Below are 17,092 nucleotides of genomic sequence, written 5' to 3'. Positions count from 1 at the left end.
AGAGTAACGCATTTGGTGTGAACGCAGCATTACAATTACATTTTCTTTTACTGAATTGTAAATGGAATAAAAATACTGGAGAGCAAAACATGAATGTGTTGAGTCGAAGTGTATTTATCTGTATTTAAAAGTAAAATAAATAAATATATAAAGCCACTTTTTCTGATAAAAAGCAAAACCCATGAACACATGGTTATGGTTATGAGCACCTCCCTGGAGCGCAAATTAAATTACATAATTCTCCATAATCATGAGTAGATGTGAACTATGTATAAGATGTTGTCCATATCGGGTTTCGTGAGAGGCTCGGAGAGTGTGCCATCCAAGGAGGAATGCTGGTCCCACAGGAGCCGGGGACTGAACAGTGTGTGGGACCTTAAATGGACAGAGAACAGCCTAAAGTTGCATCATAATGGGTTTAAAGGGCAAACAAATAGACATTATTACCTCGAACCGATGGATACTAATTGTGTTTATTTACCTGAATGTTATATCTTTCATTTCTTTTATTATAATACAAAATAGATGTACTTGTTCAGAGGATTTCATACATTCTGAGTCATACAATATAATTATTCCTATCTGCATAAATAGCTAATGTTTTTGACTTTCCTGAACAGTATTCACCGTTCCTGAAAAGTATTCTTGCGAAACAATAATAATTTACCTCACGTACTGTATATGTGGGCTCCTTACCACATAGATTGAATTTGACTTGGCAATGCTGGTCAATTTCCTACGCTTTATGTGCTTATTTACACATCCAGCAGTTGCAGCAACGTTACCATAGATTTGGAGTTGTGTTAGTGAACAATTAACAGATTTGAGAACAATATTCACTCTGTTTTAGCTCTTTTATTGGTCCCTACTAACTCCTGAGGGTAACATCTGGTACTTTAGTTGCTCGTCTCTGACTCTATCTGTCGGCTGAGCAGGTGTGTGGGTTTATTGGAGCTTTTTTCTAAAAACAGCTGCTTGTTGTGCCCTAAAACGACACCTGTCAGAGTGGTCTTGACAGACTGAACAGTTAAAACATAAGCTGTGAGGCTTAGAGGAACTGCAGATTTGAGTGATCGTTATCTGCAGCTTCATCACTACAAGCAACCCCTTTTACATTGATGCACCTTTAAAGGGTTGAGGACCACATGTTTATTATAAGCAACACATGAGAGTGGCCTGCCCTCTGATATGAAAACTGAAATATGTGAATCATGTCCTTTTACATGAAAACGTGTGTTAAAAGAGTCGATTGTGTGTATCTTGTGTGGTTTAATTGTCCACATTTATGTTCTGTTTTCGAAGTGGGTCAGGCAGAGCTCGCTGCAAGGCAGGACACCTGCCAGGCCACTGCTCTGCAGCACAGCTGGCATTTAGACTGCATGCAGTGAGGACAGAGGCATACACACAGTGTTACAGGCACATATATGTATCTAGGCATTATTGTGCTCCCACATGTGCCACATACACTCACAATACAATTGATTTGCATTGTCTTCCGTTTTTAAGGGATTTACAGCATTCAGACTGTATTTCAATGTAGCAGAAACACAATCTCTAATTTTCCTTTTCTCTACTTTTCCTTTTCCAACAGAAAAACCTTTGGTCTCTGTAATTATTAATCAAATATAAGCAGCAGTGTCTCTCCATGTGTGGTTCCGTTTGTTTAATTAACATGTTCTCCTTTGGGTGATGCTTTAGCTCAGGCCTACCTACGCCTTGAACACAGTGAGCAGCAGTCCCAAAGGCTCAGTGCGAGCATTGCTGCTTCTAGAGCAAGGTTCACAGAGATACAGAGAGGGAGGGAGGCTGGGGGTCAGGTAGAGACGGAGAACTCTGAAAGGTTTCAGACAAATACCATCATCATGGTTTTCTGGAAAAAGAGGAAGTGCAAGAGGAAAGGAGAAGATGTTTGTGTGAATGCACAAAGCGTGTCTCTTTGTGTGTGCCTATAATTGTGGGTGGTACGTGAGTGTCATGAATATTTTGAGAAAGAGGTCTCCACGGTGGTGTACCTCCCCTTTGTGTAATGCAGAGCACATGCTCACTGCATGGTGAGGTACTGAGTGGTACTAATGACGATGTGCACGCAGACACACACACACACACACACACAAACACACGCACAAATTCATGCACAAACACAAAGCAACCCACTTGTCAGTCTCCCTGGTGTGTTGCAGTGTTGTTTAGTCTAATTGGATAAAAACAGCAGCTCTCTGCAGCCCAGCAGCCCAGAGCAGCAGCATAGAAGAGAACGGGACAGTTGCAGAACTCTGTGACTTCTGCTCCAGGACGGGACCTCGGCCAATAGGCAAAAAACCTCCCCCCCACACCGATTTGTCCAGAATGCCAGTTTGCCTTAATTGGCGTTCAGCTGAGAGACGACAGGAGAAAGAAAAAGAGAGGGGAACTAAGGGAGGAAAAAGTGAGCGAGCGAGAGGGAGGAAGGAAAATCTAAGTGAAGCATATTTTGGCAGGATTTCAGCTGGCTGATGGGGTGAGGAGAGGCTAATGTCAGAGGGGGGTTGGGGAATTCCACTGCGAAAAAGCTGAACTGAGACAACTATTACTATACGTGCTTAAGTCATATCAACGTGGTCTATTCGCCTGTTCCTTCTGCAGTTTACGGGTGTGTGCATTAATAGTCTACATTATGAATGACTGTCCAGAATGTATTAGGTGTGCAATGTCTGTATTCCAGAAATGTCACGATAAAAGAACATTAGGAAATGAATTATGTTCATTTCCATGATCTGATTAGCTGATTCATGAATTGTAATCAAGATTCCTCTCTGAACACGCCTCCTAAGTGTGACTGGCTGTGTCCCACACAGAGTGGAAAGACGATACATTCTCCCTGTTTGGCTGGCTTGGCTCAGACAGAAACACATCTGTCTACCAGAAAGCTTATCTTAAGCAAGCCTTTAAATCTAGTCCGGTGGGATCATATATGTACAGATTTTATTTTATTCATCCGCTCTCATTGTAGCAGTCCGGGTCTTTCTCTCCCTGTCTGCACAAGCATACGTGTGCAGATGAATCATCTTTAGTGCATCTCTCGTGTGGGAGATGGGGAGAGAGAGGGGGGTGGAGAGAGAGAGAGAGAGAGAGAGCAAAGATAAAAGGAAAGAGATGAATGAGTGTTAATGCACACCTCACCTCACACATTCCCCACTCCCCTCTGCAAACCAGGGGAGGAACATTTGTTCCATATTTTTGATAACATTCAGGGCTTCGTACGTGTCTCCTGGCCCGATTTGGGTGTTCACTTATTCAAAGGTTTGATTTTAGACTGAGAAAAGGACACTGTATGAGTTGAACGTCAGGGCAGAAATAGGATTATTAGTCACAATCAGCACTGAATACAAAAACTAAGTGTACAATCTCGCCATTCTGTTTCTTGTAAGAATGTGTTTTATCTGTGGAATATTTTGTATTCCAAACATTTGTGTTGCTGTTATTGCAACAATATATTAATCTATAAAAGTAGAATAAAACAGCATGTTCATGTTTGTGTTGCTTTGAAGAGGCACTGCCAAGTAAGTGAACCAACTCATCAAGCTTATGCAACAAGTACAAATGCCCCCTACTGGGGGCTTTGCAGAAACACGCTCTGGCATCCTTCAACTTAAGAGCACATGAAAAGAGTTCCCTGCATTCACTTCATGAAATATGAATGCATCTCAAGAGCAGTGTATTTTCCTCATCTCCCCGCTAGGTAGTCGATGTGTGTGTAGAACGTGTCGTGCAGGCAACACTCACTCAATTTGTAATCTTTTGCCCTCGGGCTCTTGTCTTGAAGCTTTTAAAACCCTCGTTTCTGCTGTCAATTGATTGTTTCTCAACCCTTTTTGAATCGTGCTCCTATGCCAAGACAGTGCTTGGCAGCCGTATTGGCATTCGACAAGTGGAGACATTCAGCGGTGCTGTTCAATATTCCTCTGGTGCATTGCCCCTTCAATCACAGTCGCTTAAGGCATTCATTATAAGCAAAAGAACTGCAGAGATGGAGGCAGGCCGGGAGGAGGAAGCATGGATGGTGATCTATCTATATCTGTGCAGAGTGCGAGTGTGCATGTGGAAACCCAGTGTGCTGTCTGAGCCTTAGAATAGATGATATTATCTATCACTGTCGGCCTTCTCTCACTTGTGAAAAAGGTCTTTCTTTTCTTTTTCTTTTACATGGTATAGTTGCTATAGTCAGCCCTGTGTATTTGTGAGTGATGGTGAGAGTGTAAAGTCAAATGCAACTGAGTGTGTGTGTACTTTACTTGTGTGGGTAATGGGTGAGGCAGACAGGCTTCTTTGTTTACTCTCAGTCTTTTGTAGAGGACAGAAACATCCTGACAGCAATCTGCCACCACCTTGTCCCTATGGAGATGGTTAATGGAGAGACAGCACTGCCGACTGTTGAAGTTCTTGACAGTGCACCTCAGGGATGTGAGCTCTTGTGCTTGTGTGTGCATGTTGGTTCAGTGCCAGCCGATACTCGGCCTTCTCTTGTTTCCGTCGATGCCACCAAAGAGGAACCTGAGTAGGTGCTCGTCTTTGTTCCAGTTACCAGGTGGTGACTTCCACACAGTCTGATTGTAGCTTGTGTGAGAGAAGCATGGCGCGATGAGTGCTGCAAACGTGAGATGGGATTACAAACTGAGTCATAAACTCAGCAGCTTCAGGCCCAAGAAAGGATGTGTATTGGTCACAAAATAATTCAGTCAGATATGCAATATTTCATAATTGCAGCATCACCAAACTTTCTTATCTTCTTGCCTCTGTCTTTTATGTCTTGAGTTGTGTCCTGACCTGTCAACTGACTCGTCTGTAAGAGGCTGATATGTCATCATGTACTGTTGATTGACCTTTATGTGCTCTGATGTAAAATATAAATTAACTTGTATATTACTATATGAGCAATTACACAACCTCAGCAGCTTTAACATAATCATGACCTAGATTATGAAAAGCTTTCTGAAGAAGACAGATTGTGTGTGTGTGTGTGTGTGTGTGTGTGTGTGTGTGGGTGTATGTGCAGGGATACAGTCCTGTGTTTTCACCTTGCCTTACACAAACGCTCCATAAGATATGCACACTCATGTCACTGTGTCTGTCATTTTGATTCAGTCTTAGACACACATGCACTCAGATGTAACTAGAGCTGCACAATTAAATGGATATTAATCATGAACACAATTTTGGCTTCCCACAATTATACGAACATGATCGACTCTGAGAATGACCTTTAACAAAACCTGCTGCACTCAAAAAACTATGCTGCATATCAAATCAAGTGCTTCCTAAACTAACAGCCAGCCACCAGGGGATGATCAAAACGTTTTGGTTTCCTTTTGGGGAGATGTCATGCTGCTGCCACTCACAATACAGCGGTATCCCATAAACCACTATCAGAAACGTTGTGTCTGCAGTCTAGAGCAGAAGAGTAATATACTGTATATTATTTGTTTGACTGGGAGCAGATGGGCAAAACACAAATGCACTGAATTCAGGTGAAGAAGAACCTTATTGTTGGTCTTATTTTGATGCAAATAATTGTTAATTAGCAGGAATATAGTTACCTTTAACGGCAGTTGGATTAACGCTCATATCAAATACAAATCTATCTTGTTGGGGCTTCAAGTAATGAACAACATGTGTGTCTGGTAATTCAGTGCATGGACCAATCCCTGTCCTGTGAATAGCTAGAAGTAGCTATGGGTGTAGCTGAAGTGTATGCCCAGCGAGGCACAACAAACCTCCTGTTTCATGGAAAGAAGAGCAAAGAACAACACTAATGGCTTTTCTCTATGGAAAATATGTCTTTGCTCTTCTCCCAACTGGGTTCTGTGAGAGTTTGATTGATGGATGGTTCATCTAATCACCTGCTAAGTGTTTTTCGAAAGTGCCTGCCCTTTCTAAACAGTTTACAATGACTGCTTTGCAGATGGTTCTGTGTAACAAACAATCCTGCAGGTCAAGTTAGGAATGGAGCATCGCACAATGTGAAAAGGAAAGCAAAGCCATGTTTCAAGTATTGCACACATATTAATTCACTAACAAGGACCAAATTAATAACATTACGGGTTTCAAACGGGTTATTGTGAGATGGAATGAGAGATAAATTAGATTTAGGAAGCGGTTAGGGGTTGGGGGAGGAAGGGATGGGTGTGTAGGGAAGAAGAAATGAGGAGGGTAGAGGGGGGTCATGTAAAGAAGTTTGGAGGGGTGCGAAGACGGACCGCTGGCGTCCAATGGCTGGTGGGATCGGTGGGAGTGAAGACTCTTGAGTGGGGGCTGTCTCTTCAGAAGCTCTGGTTGTGCAGAGTCCGCAAGAGACAGCTTCATGAAGAGAGGTGCCGGTGGGCATTTCTAACGTCTTTCAGATGGAATGAATGTAGGAGAGAGGTACACAGAGGAAGTCCACCGGTCAAGTATCTTAATGATGTGGTCTGGGATTTGGCGTCGATGCAGAATGAATGGTCCGAGTAAAACCTGGAAGTATTCTGGATCTGGCTAAGATATCTTAGTGGAAGTGGTGTTGAAACCAGAACAAAAAGAAAGTGTTTCCCCATTTCCCGTCTCTGGGACAAACAGGGGATCTTGCGGAGAAGTTTGTCTGGCTGATCTCGAGCTGAAGTAGTTAGGTATGGGTTCGTATGGAAGAGGTAGATGGGCTGAGGTGATAGACAATGGTGTTGGGAGAATGGATGGAGATGATGGCGTGTCGTGAAGGATGGTGGTTGAAGTTCGAGGCAGTGAATTCTGAGTAGCGCAGGAAGCTGAAGAAAGCCAGCAAAAACATGGACTCTAATACTTTGTCTGTGAAGGGAGCTCCGGAGCCTGAGCGTATTGTATGGCTGCAGCGTTGAGGAGGTCTGGCCTGAGGGGAAAACCTTTAGGCGTGGAGTGTGGTGCAGCTTTACGGAGCCCTTTGAGCAGCACTGCGATGTTTGAGTGGGTCGAGGCTGGACGAACACGGCCCCTAGGGCCAATTTCGTGAGAAAGTGAAGAGCGCTTCTATAGACCCGTATGGTGGAAGACTTGATCTGAAGGAGTAACATCTTTTCTGAGTAGATAACGATGGTCTTTTTTTCATCATTCATGCCCCCTGAATCTCCAGATTGTTCTTCTTGAGGCCTGCAGAAGCACAACACTCCTTTCTCTAATGTTCCTTGACCTTCAGAAACCAAGCTAATCCAAGATGAAATATAATAGATCAGGTGGCATTTTCAAAATCCTTGACGAACGCAACCACCATTAAGTCCCCTTTGACTTCTGGATCATCTGCAGAATTCACATCAAGATCCACAAACAGTTTAGGCCATTGCTCCTTTGACTTATAACTCAGGTCCATTATCCATCTCCTGCCTTTCAGGAAATCTTGATGCTTCCATCTACCAGATTCTCCGTATAACCCACAAATCTCCACCGAGCTACATCTGCTGCTTCTCTGATGACAGAGGTTCTGTTTGCCACAAAAGTGTTGAATCGCCTGAGATTTATTTAAGGACTGATGTGGTGTCTGTCCAGAAGACGGATTTCTCCAGCTTAAGTTGCAACTCCTTCCCACACATTTGAGAAACTCGAATAGCAAGAACTGCGAATGTGAGACCCAGTCGAGGAATTGTAGTCTGTTCTCGTGAAGCAACTCTGGCCATTCCCAAATGCAGCACATACTTTATGTTCTTTTTCCAGTCCCACGTAAGACACCTTTATACATCCAACTTGACTGGTATAAAACAAGTAGTGGAGTTGTGCTGCTGCAGGATCTCCAAAGTCTCTGGTGTTGATTCACCCTTGATGATACATGAAGTTTACATTCACACATATACTGTCAGTTGAACACACTTATAAAGACACCTTACTGGGAATTACAGGAGACCTTCAAACCAACATGCGTCTCCCCTCTAAATAGCATTATGTATCCTGACAGCTACTATTTCCAGGAGAGCCAGATTTACACTAGAGATACAGGCATTTAGTTTGGTCTTGGAGTTTGGAGCAGCGCATACGCAGGGAAACAAGAAAAAACTGCCGAGAAAGAGAAACAGAAGACATTAAGAGAGACAATAAGGGGAGTGGGAAGATGATCCTGGAATAGTAGCAACTAGAGCTGCAGACTCCACCCTTCTCACCCCTCCCCTTACACTCTCTCTCTCCCTCACTATCTCTCTCTCTCTCTCCCTCCCTCTCTGAGCAGTCTCCCAGTCTGTCATTTGACCAGGCAGTTCATAGAGGCGAGAGCTCAGCTCCAAAAAGAAAACAGGGAAAAAGAGAGACCGAGGGAAGGGAAGCACATCCAATATAACGATAAGCTTGCTGGAACGTTTCCTTGGCTGTTTATCACTATCTGAAAAACCCTGAGTGTGGATTTCTCGTTGGCTGCTGCTTTTGTGGACTCTTTCTCTTCTTCTCGCTCTGGATGTGGACTTTAAGTCTGTCTGCGGTCAACTGAGGAGGACGATCGACTGACAACTTTGGGGATTTACACTTGGGGGAGTAAACCTCTACTTGAGAGGGGAGAGGAGGAAGAGAAAGAGTGTCGGGCCATGCCCACCTCTGCTCATGGTTCAACAGCATGAAAGGGGGCCACCATCACCATCGCCACCACCGAGGCTGTGGCTGCCAACACTTGTTCCGTAAAGTCCTGGTCAAGTGTGGCTGCTGCTATGCCCGAGTCAGAGGTCAGTGTCACACACTTACAAACGCAAACACATACATGTTGTTTGTCGATTTCGGATTAAGTTTCTTTGCCCTTTTTAAGTTGATGCTGTACTCTACAATTGTGTTTGTGAGTTGGTTATTCTGAGTTGTCTGTGTTGATCATACTAAACTGAAGTGACTCCTGCACTTGATATCGCTACATTCACTCGCTGCTCTTCCTCCACATTTTCTTCCATGTCCACCCACTTCTCCCTTATCACTCGCTCCATTCCTGCGAGCGTATGCTAATGGTTTAAACGTAAGCTTCAATACTCTCGATGCCTCTCTCCGCCTCCAGCTAAAGCAGCAGATGTGTGTCACATACACACTTCAGAGCAGGCAAAAAAATAAAGACCATCCTTCAGATGACTACATGGTGAGGATAGCGAAAAAGAACATGCATCATACATTCTTCCATTAATAATAGAGAGCAGGAGAGAGAGTGTGTGTGTGATTTGGAAAGTGACCGTCCTCATTTTGATGTGTCAGTCAGGTATGTGCAGCACATGGGTAGATGCAACCCACAGCTCTACTCCTCACAGTGAGAGCTGAACAGAACAGCAGCGATATAGATAGTCTCTATCTTATCTGTCTTATCTATCAGCAGCAGCCCGTACGATAATTAAAAGCAGCAGGTTGCATAATATGTTGCTACAACATGGCTGGAGTTCATACAACACTCAAGACCCATTGTAACAGCTATCTGAGAGCAAGGAAAACATTTAAATCAAATTGGTTGTCGCTCGCTTGTGCACACACACACACACACACACACACACAACCTCTTCTCAAAGTGCCTCGGAGGCAAAGTTAAAAGAACAACAATGGCCAATAATATATAAGCATATTTTTGGGTACCACGCTGTGTGTTTATTACCTTTTTACAAGCCTACATCAAAGGGATAAACAGTGGACCTACCCGCGGAGGCCCTTGCACATGGGGTGGGGGTCTTTTCATATTATTGGCCAGCGTTGTTGGATACATACCTCAGATTCCTTCAGTTTAATCTCTTATGTAATAGATATTCTCCCTTTCCATAGACTGTAGCTCTCTATTGGACCTCTACCATGTTCTCCGAGCAAATATGCACGCTTAGATCATGATGTATGGGGGATTGGAAGAATGAAACATTTCAGGCCATTAAAGGAAATCTTACTACATTTACAGAAAGAGCTTTATTCCAACGATCCAGTAATCTTTGGTTTTAATGTGTCATTAGGTCGTTTTGGATCCAACATGTCAAGATGAGACACTTTACAGTCAGAAGAAGAACAGCTCTTGATCTAATTTTACAGTCTGAGCAGGATAAATATGAGAGCTCTACCCCCTCTGGAGAAACCACAATATAAAACTACAGTAGTCTCTTAGACTACTCTTAACTATTTATGTGAAGCTGGGTGCTCTATAAACCCTCCTCATAGAACATGTAAAGTATATTTATATGTTGCTACCACTGGTTTGGTCCCACCAGGAGCTCACATACAGTCCTCTCCAATGCTGTAAGGCAGTTTCTATAATTAACACAGTATTAGAGGGGGATGGGGGGTCGGACGTAGTTGAGGATTATTTTTGTATGGTACTTTCTTCTTTATGATCTGATCTCTTCTCAGGCTTTTGATACATTGACTTTTCAAACTCATTGACTGTGTCTAAAACTAAACTGACATCTAGGACGCTGCTCTTTCAGTTGTGGTGTTTCTAGGAAAAACACTGAACAATGCAGGTTTGACCCCACGAGCCAAGGTCGTCAGCACTGGCAGTCTTAAGACAATGTTCATGCAGGTCAAGCATGTCAGAGTGTTAAATAATGTCTATGTGTGACTGTAGGGCAGCTTTGTATTTGTATAATGCACTAGCTGACTGCTTTTTCAGCTCAGATAATCAGTGTTCAAATACACTGCTTGGTGAGGGCTGCCAGGTTTCTATTGTGACAACGACAAACAACGACGTTCTCCTCTATAGTCATTTTCATCTCAGTGACGAGCTGTCTTCGTCTCTTGTATAAGAGGAAACAGTTTACGATGCATCGACACCATTCATTGATTCTAAAAAAGTCTCTCCGCTGACGCAAGAGGAAATGATAGTTTACTGCATGATTCATTCCCTACTTAGCCATAATAACACCTGCTTGTGCACTGAATGATGACACAGTTCAGGATGCCATTTTGCCACACCATAGTGTGTCTGGCATGCGTCTCCAGTCACATGCACACTCGGATTAACACATATGAAGCTATTAGTGAATAAATGACTAATCTTGAAGTAATTTTAGCTGCTGTCTCTCAGATTTAATGACTTGCCCATGATGACCATCACTTCTTGCCAATTCACTTGAATGCAGAAAGGGAACTGCAGTGCGTCAGAAAAACAGCAAATCAATGGCTTTCTGTGGCCTTATAAAGAATAGCCTGCCAAAATCTTTTTTCTTTTCCAAATCAATGTGTAATGAAACAGGAAGAACAGTATCAAGTCCTTAGCTAGGGGGTTGTTGTTGCAATGTGTGTGTTGCAGGTTTATTACAGTCCTGACAAGTGCCAGAAGGCATTAAAATAGTCAGGAAATAAGACAATACATAAGCTTGCCTGCATGGGGAAAGGGGAGGGGTGGGATTATTGATCTGAGCAGTACTTGATAGAGAAGCCCAGAAAGACGGACAGGTGGAGAGATGGGTATAATGAAAAATAAAAGCATGCATCATTTTAGCTCTGATGTTAGCGCTGCTCTGCAGGGCACATTAGTGGATTGGCTGCCAGAGGGCCATTAGTAAGGGCTGCTTCCCAGCAAATACTGTTGACAAACCAGTTAAAAATAGGTGGTGTGTCTTCAGTCAATTTATTGTCCAGAGTGAGGAAATACAACCTGTTGATTCACTAAATTTGATCTGTGTTGTACTTTGAGAAATGTGTATAATTTGTGAGGGAAAGGTAGAATAAAACAAGTAATATCTCATATCTGGAATATGATCATAAATCAAGGCATTTAATATACTTTTTGAGGATCAAATAGCAAGTTTCAAATGAAGGAAGAAAATCACATAAAGAGAATGCACAAACTCCTCACAATGTTTTCCTTATTCATAAATGGTCATGTTAAACATGATATACCACTGCAGTCTAAGCCAACTCATTTCTACATCACATTTCTGCTGCAGCACAGCCTCCCACACACCTAATGGTATTTGGGATGCTCCCTTTGCTAAGCACAGTACTTCTCTGTCTGAAATGTGGTCTAAACAATGTTAAGCAGCAGAAGAATATACAACATAATCAGACTATACATTTCTGAAATGCATTCTGAATTTGTTTGGGATACATTTGCAACAGTTTTAAAATGCATTTTAAGGACATGAAGGAGCAACATGTCCCTGACCGGCTGTGTTGTCCCCAGGAAGCAGCTTCACTTCTGTCTGAGAGTTTGGGTTAAACATGATGTGGCTGCAGCTGTCACAGTGGCAGAGCAACTAAAGACAGTATTCTATATATTGACCAGAATATCCCTCTCTCCAGCTTTAGCTCAGTGGGGTAAGAGGGCCGTCCTGCAACCGCAGGGTTGTGGGTTCGATCCCCGCTCTCCCCATTAGTTGCAAGTCGAAGTGTCCTTGAGCAAGGCACTGAACCCCCAGTTGCTTCCCGGGCGCTTCACTGCAGCCCACTGCTCCTTAATAACTAAGGATGGGTTAAATGCAGAGAACTAATTTCCCCTTGGGGATTAATAAAAGTGTATATTCTATTCTATTCTATTCTATAACTCTCTCTGTCTACCACTTTCTCTTCTGTGTATTGTTCTCTTGTTATGTTCCTATTCAGAAGGCTACGTGCTGCATGTGCATTGTGCATCTATATGTGTTCCCTGTGCATCTGTGAGTGTGTTTATTTGTGAATGTTTGGGGCTGGTGTTGACTCAATCATGCAATGGGTTAGGACAACGATCCCCCCAGAACACACACATGCATACACACACTGTATTGGTTGAATGGCAGAGACAGAGTGGACAGAGGAATACATGGAAAAGTGTACCAACATAAAATAATTGGACATTATATGGAACTGCATAGACACATACACACATGCAAGCAGAAATACATGTATATTTATTGTCATAAGTCAAAGTAACAAACATCTACAAGACAATACTTTAGACCTGTGACATTTAATTGCGAATTTGCTATCTTAAATTACGGCTACAACTAACAATATTTGTGATCATCGATTTTGCCACTTAGTACTTAATAAAGTAATCATTTCCCTGTGTTAAACTGCATCACCTTTGAACTGTTCCTTTGGCTTTGATTCACCCATTGTGCTTTTTCATTTGCTTCAGTTTCCAGTAAATTTAACATAAAATATTGGATCAGAATATTCTTTGTCCCCTCGCCCTCCTTCACAGACTGAGTGGGTGATGGTGTTACATCCCTTGGAGGTGGAAGGGCTCAATGTCTTGCTCAGATGCACACATTTGATCCCCAGGGTTCCCTGAGATCCCTGAGACTATGAATAATTTTGATAGCAAGTCAAGTGTGCTCTTGACAGAAAGCAGCGCTGTTGGCAAACTCGAGGGAAAATTGCTGTGACAGAACCGGCGTGTCTTTTTATGTCTCAGCTGGAGAACCGTCTTTGTCATCAGCTTATAAGGCAGACTTCAGACATTATGGAAAAAGCAACAAAAATAGCTAAAATTGAAGGTATGCTGCTGGCCTGCTGTGGCCCAGCCTTGTGTTTGTCAGTCTGAGATATTTTTAACTTTGCCCTCCAGCCGACCCTCGCCCTCGTCCTCGTCATTTCCTCTTGCCCTCCTACCCAACCCCCTGTCTCCTCTCTGCTGTGCAACTGATCTCCTCCATATTGTTTCTCTTTCACATATGCAAAAGATAAAATGACAGAGGGAGAGAAATTGAGTAAGAGAAAGGATGAGAAGACTTGTATCGCAAACCAGTGCTCCCAGTCTCCCAGCTGGATGAGGAAATGACACGGTCTTAATTTATGGCCGACTGTTGCATGATTTGCTGACTTGGAATGTGAACACCAAGTAAAGCATGAGGATCACTCTCATTTCTCTCATTCTCCTCCTCTTCCCTTCACTCTCTCCCCAACCTCTGTCTCTCTTTTTCTGAGCGGTCGACGCAGCCAGTCATTATCTTATTTATTGTGTCTTCACCCCTTTTCATTTCACCGTCTCCTTTTACCACATTTCATTCTCCTTTTCTTTTCCCTCTACTAAACGGCCTTGCCCTGGCATAGCTCCAGGAGTCCCACGCCCTCTCCTTTATCTCCCACTTTATTTCCTCTCTTTTTTCCCTCTTCCTCTGGGCTCTGTTTGTAAACGTGCAGAGGAGAAGAATGAGGGAACAAATTATGAAGCACACAGGAGTGCATTCCATACCTTGTTTAGAGAAAATTCTCCTACAGCGCAGAGGGGGAGAAGAGCCGCTTCCCCTATGTGCTTCTGCGCCCACTTACCGGCTATATGGCTCTTTATATGTCTGCCGTCTTCAGGGGTGTCGTCTCATTTGTTTGTACACTATTAAAACTGTTACTACTGTTGCTTTTCTCACTCCCTCTTATGTTCGTTCAGAGTTAACTTTGCTTTTATGAAGTGAAATTGAGTAGAGTGGGAAAAATACTCTTCCACTTTCTGCTCTGACGGTCTTTTCATCCAGCTAGATTGAAGTATGGTTACCGTACTATAAGGCTTAGCCACAGGTTAACTACAACGGTTGCCTCAGTTGACCCCTCAGGATGTAAGAGTAGAGAAGTACTCCGATTTGGGCTGCTCTGCTCCGCAGTCCTCCCCAGAGAACATTTGAGAGAGGCCTCGCTGAGAAAGTTTTCCTAAACAGTGCACAAAGCAAAGCAAACAATGGAAAGTGACAATATTGAAAGCAATATGGAGTTGTATTAAACAAGTTTGAGTTTTGACTACAATTTAGAGGAGCTGAGGATGCTGATGTAGAGAACGACAGCTATGTTGTGTCTTATTGGCTCCATGGTTCTTAATCAAATTGATGTTATGTTCAGGATGTGTTACTGTTGTGTCCTGAGAGGAATTCTCCCATGTGACCAGAGGCTAGTTGTCCAAGTTCATCAGTTGCTCAAAAGTGTCTAATTATTGAGTATCTTAAGTGGACTTAAGTATCTTCGTAGTATCTTAAGTATTACTCAGTCCCAAAATAAATTATTGGTAAATCTAGACTCAAATGTAGCTCATAACTTCTTCGCTCTGTTCCCTCCAGCGGGCAAACCGTGTCTCGTGGAAGAACGCCAATAGGACAATAATCTTTTTTAATGGGGATTTCAGTCATTAAAGAGAGCAAAGGATGAAATAAAAGATTTAACGGCAGTCCTCGGGAGTCAGATCAGTTGTTTGCTGACGATGTGGTGGAGCAGGCAGAAACAAGAGGAGAGGTTTACAAGTCTTTTGTCAGCACACAGCACTGATTGTCGGTCGTCAGCAGGTACCATTGATTGTTACAACAGACACTCTCACGCTCTACTTCAGGAATAGCCAGCAGCGAGTCTGTTGCATCTTATACGAGAGGGTCTGGTCTTGGTGGCCTCGTGGTTAAGACAAAAGGCCGCAGGTAACTGTTGCGACACAGAAACCCCCCTCTCTCTCCTCATGCTTCCTGTCAGCACCTTCACCTTAAACTACCGAATGAAGGAAAACCCCTCCTGCAACTCTCTTCGTGAATAGATTTTGTGTATTCATAAGTCGACCTCTTAATGGCCATATGGAAGCCTCTTTATCCAAGACAAAAGCTGACAGCTGGTGCAGATAGTTTTCTTCTATTTGGAATGAGCTCTTCAAAGGCATCCTTAGTGTGCATTGTTTTACAAAGTGCATGAAAAGATTTAAATGCTGTGTTACTGAATGAATATTGATGCAAATCTATTGCTAATTATTACACTGTGTGTGTGTTTGCCACAGACAGGCATGTGTGTGTGCCAAAATATGTAGTTTGAGTTCATAATAGCCAATCTTTTCTGCGGCTGTCTCCCTTCTGGGTTTTGTTACTATGGTGATTAGAGTGGGGAGAGGTCTAGCACCATGGAAAGGAATGAGATTGTGTGTCTGGAAAGCCCATCAAGTCGGACTGAGAATAACTACCCGCACGTCTACGCCCACAGTGTGCCAAATCAACATCCGAGCATGCATCAATAATTCTAATGAGATAATAATTCTTTATTTTGCCATTCTAAAAAAAAACAAAAAAAACATTGCGACCCAATTCGAAATTGGCCTTTTCTATGAATCATGTTAAGAGCAGAATTTGTGCATAGATGAACAATCCTGATACTTTTAGAGCCATTTCGGAACAATATGAACATTCAGGCTCTTTTGTGTGTTTACGAAGGTGTATTGCAGATACAGTATACTAGCTAAATAAATAAAGAAATGTCTTCGGAAATTCCCCTGTGTGTCCTTCCCCAATCTTTAGGAATTACTGTTTTATACGACATTCAGGCCATTAATATAGCATCATCAGCTATGTGCTATGTAAAGAGACAGTGGAGTAATATCAAAGAATGAAGGTGATCGCTCTCTGTGTTATCATGAGAGCGCACAGCGTCTTTAGTTGCACAGTGCAGGTGAGCATGCTATGGTTGCTCTCATAATGTCCTTGTGGGTCCACGAGGGGTGGGAAGATCGATTCAAATAACGCAGAGAATAGAATTAAACAATCTACTCATGAATACAAAGCCCTTCACAACCTCGCCCCTCATACCTTTCTGACCTGCTGCACCGACTTGCTCCCATCTGCAGACACCAACCTCCTCACCCCCCCTACTCTGTCTAAGCATCAGACCTGGGGGGACAGGGCCTTCTTCATGGCTGCCCCCTCCCCTCTGGAACTCTCTCCTCAGCACCTCAGATTCTCACTCGCCAATTTCAAAACTGCACTTAAAACTCATCTATTTCAATTTGTAACTTTTGGGGGGGGGGGGGGGGGGTAGGGGTGGGGGGTGTCTTGCGTTGCAACATGCACATGATTAAACAATTAACATCGGGAAGAAACATGAAAGTATTGGCCTAAGCTGCTTATAATTGGTACCTGTACTATTTGGTATTGGATTGAAATTTCGGGATATCATTAGACAGTGCATTATGGGAAATGTAGAATTGGCTGTTCTTATCGCTCGATAAATATAAGAGAATGAAAGTATTTGCTGCTTTGATTTTGACAATTCTCTATGGTTTCAATAATGAAATGCATGAATCATGATTTGCGTCCGCATTCTCGTTGAGTTTTGAGAGTGAAGTAGACCACACTGCAACCGTTCCTAGAGTTTACATTAAGAGAAATAAAAGCAGATGGTGCAAGGAACTTGGCGAGTCTCTCTCCGAATGGTTCTGGAGGAATGTCTGGAGTTTTCAGGCCAAACAACCACAAACATG

The 17,092-nt window shown here is 42.9% G+C and overlaps 1 protein-coding gene across 3 annotated transcripts in view; it reads left to right on the top strand.

The window, feature by feature from the left end:
• arhgef25a (Rho guanine nucleotide exchange factor (GEF) 25a) overlaps positions 1–17,092 on the top strand; it is a 39,670-nt gene that overhangs the window by 4,208 nt on the left and 18,370 nt on the right. The window contains exon 1 of one of the 3 annotated variants that reach the window (XM_056423414.1): positions 8,245–8,678. The exons of the other annotated variants lie outside the window; for them this stretch is intronic. Within the exon in view, the coding sequence (XP_056279389.1) occupies positions 8,573–8,678 (106 nt within the window). The 5' untranslated portion in view covers positions 8,245–8,572. Of the gene's footprint in view, positions 1–8,244; positions 8,679–17,092 lie in introns of those variants that run through there. 3 annotated transcript variants of the gene reach the window in all.

This window comes from Pseudoliparis swirei, chromosome 9 (assembly GCF_029220125.1).
Source record: "Pseudoliparis swirei isolate HS2019 ecotype Mariana Trench chromosome 9, NWPU_hadal_v1, whole genome shotgun sequence".
Classification (NCBI taxonomy): Eukaryota; Metazoa; Chordata; class Actinopteri; order Perciformes; family Liparidae; genus Pseudoliparis; species Pseudoliparis swirei.
The sequence above is the reverse complement of the archived record's forward strand: the minus strand, read 5'-3'. Positions and strand labels throughout refer to the sequence as shown.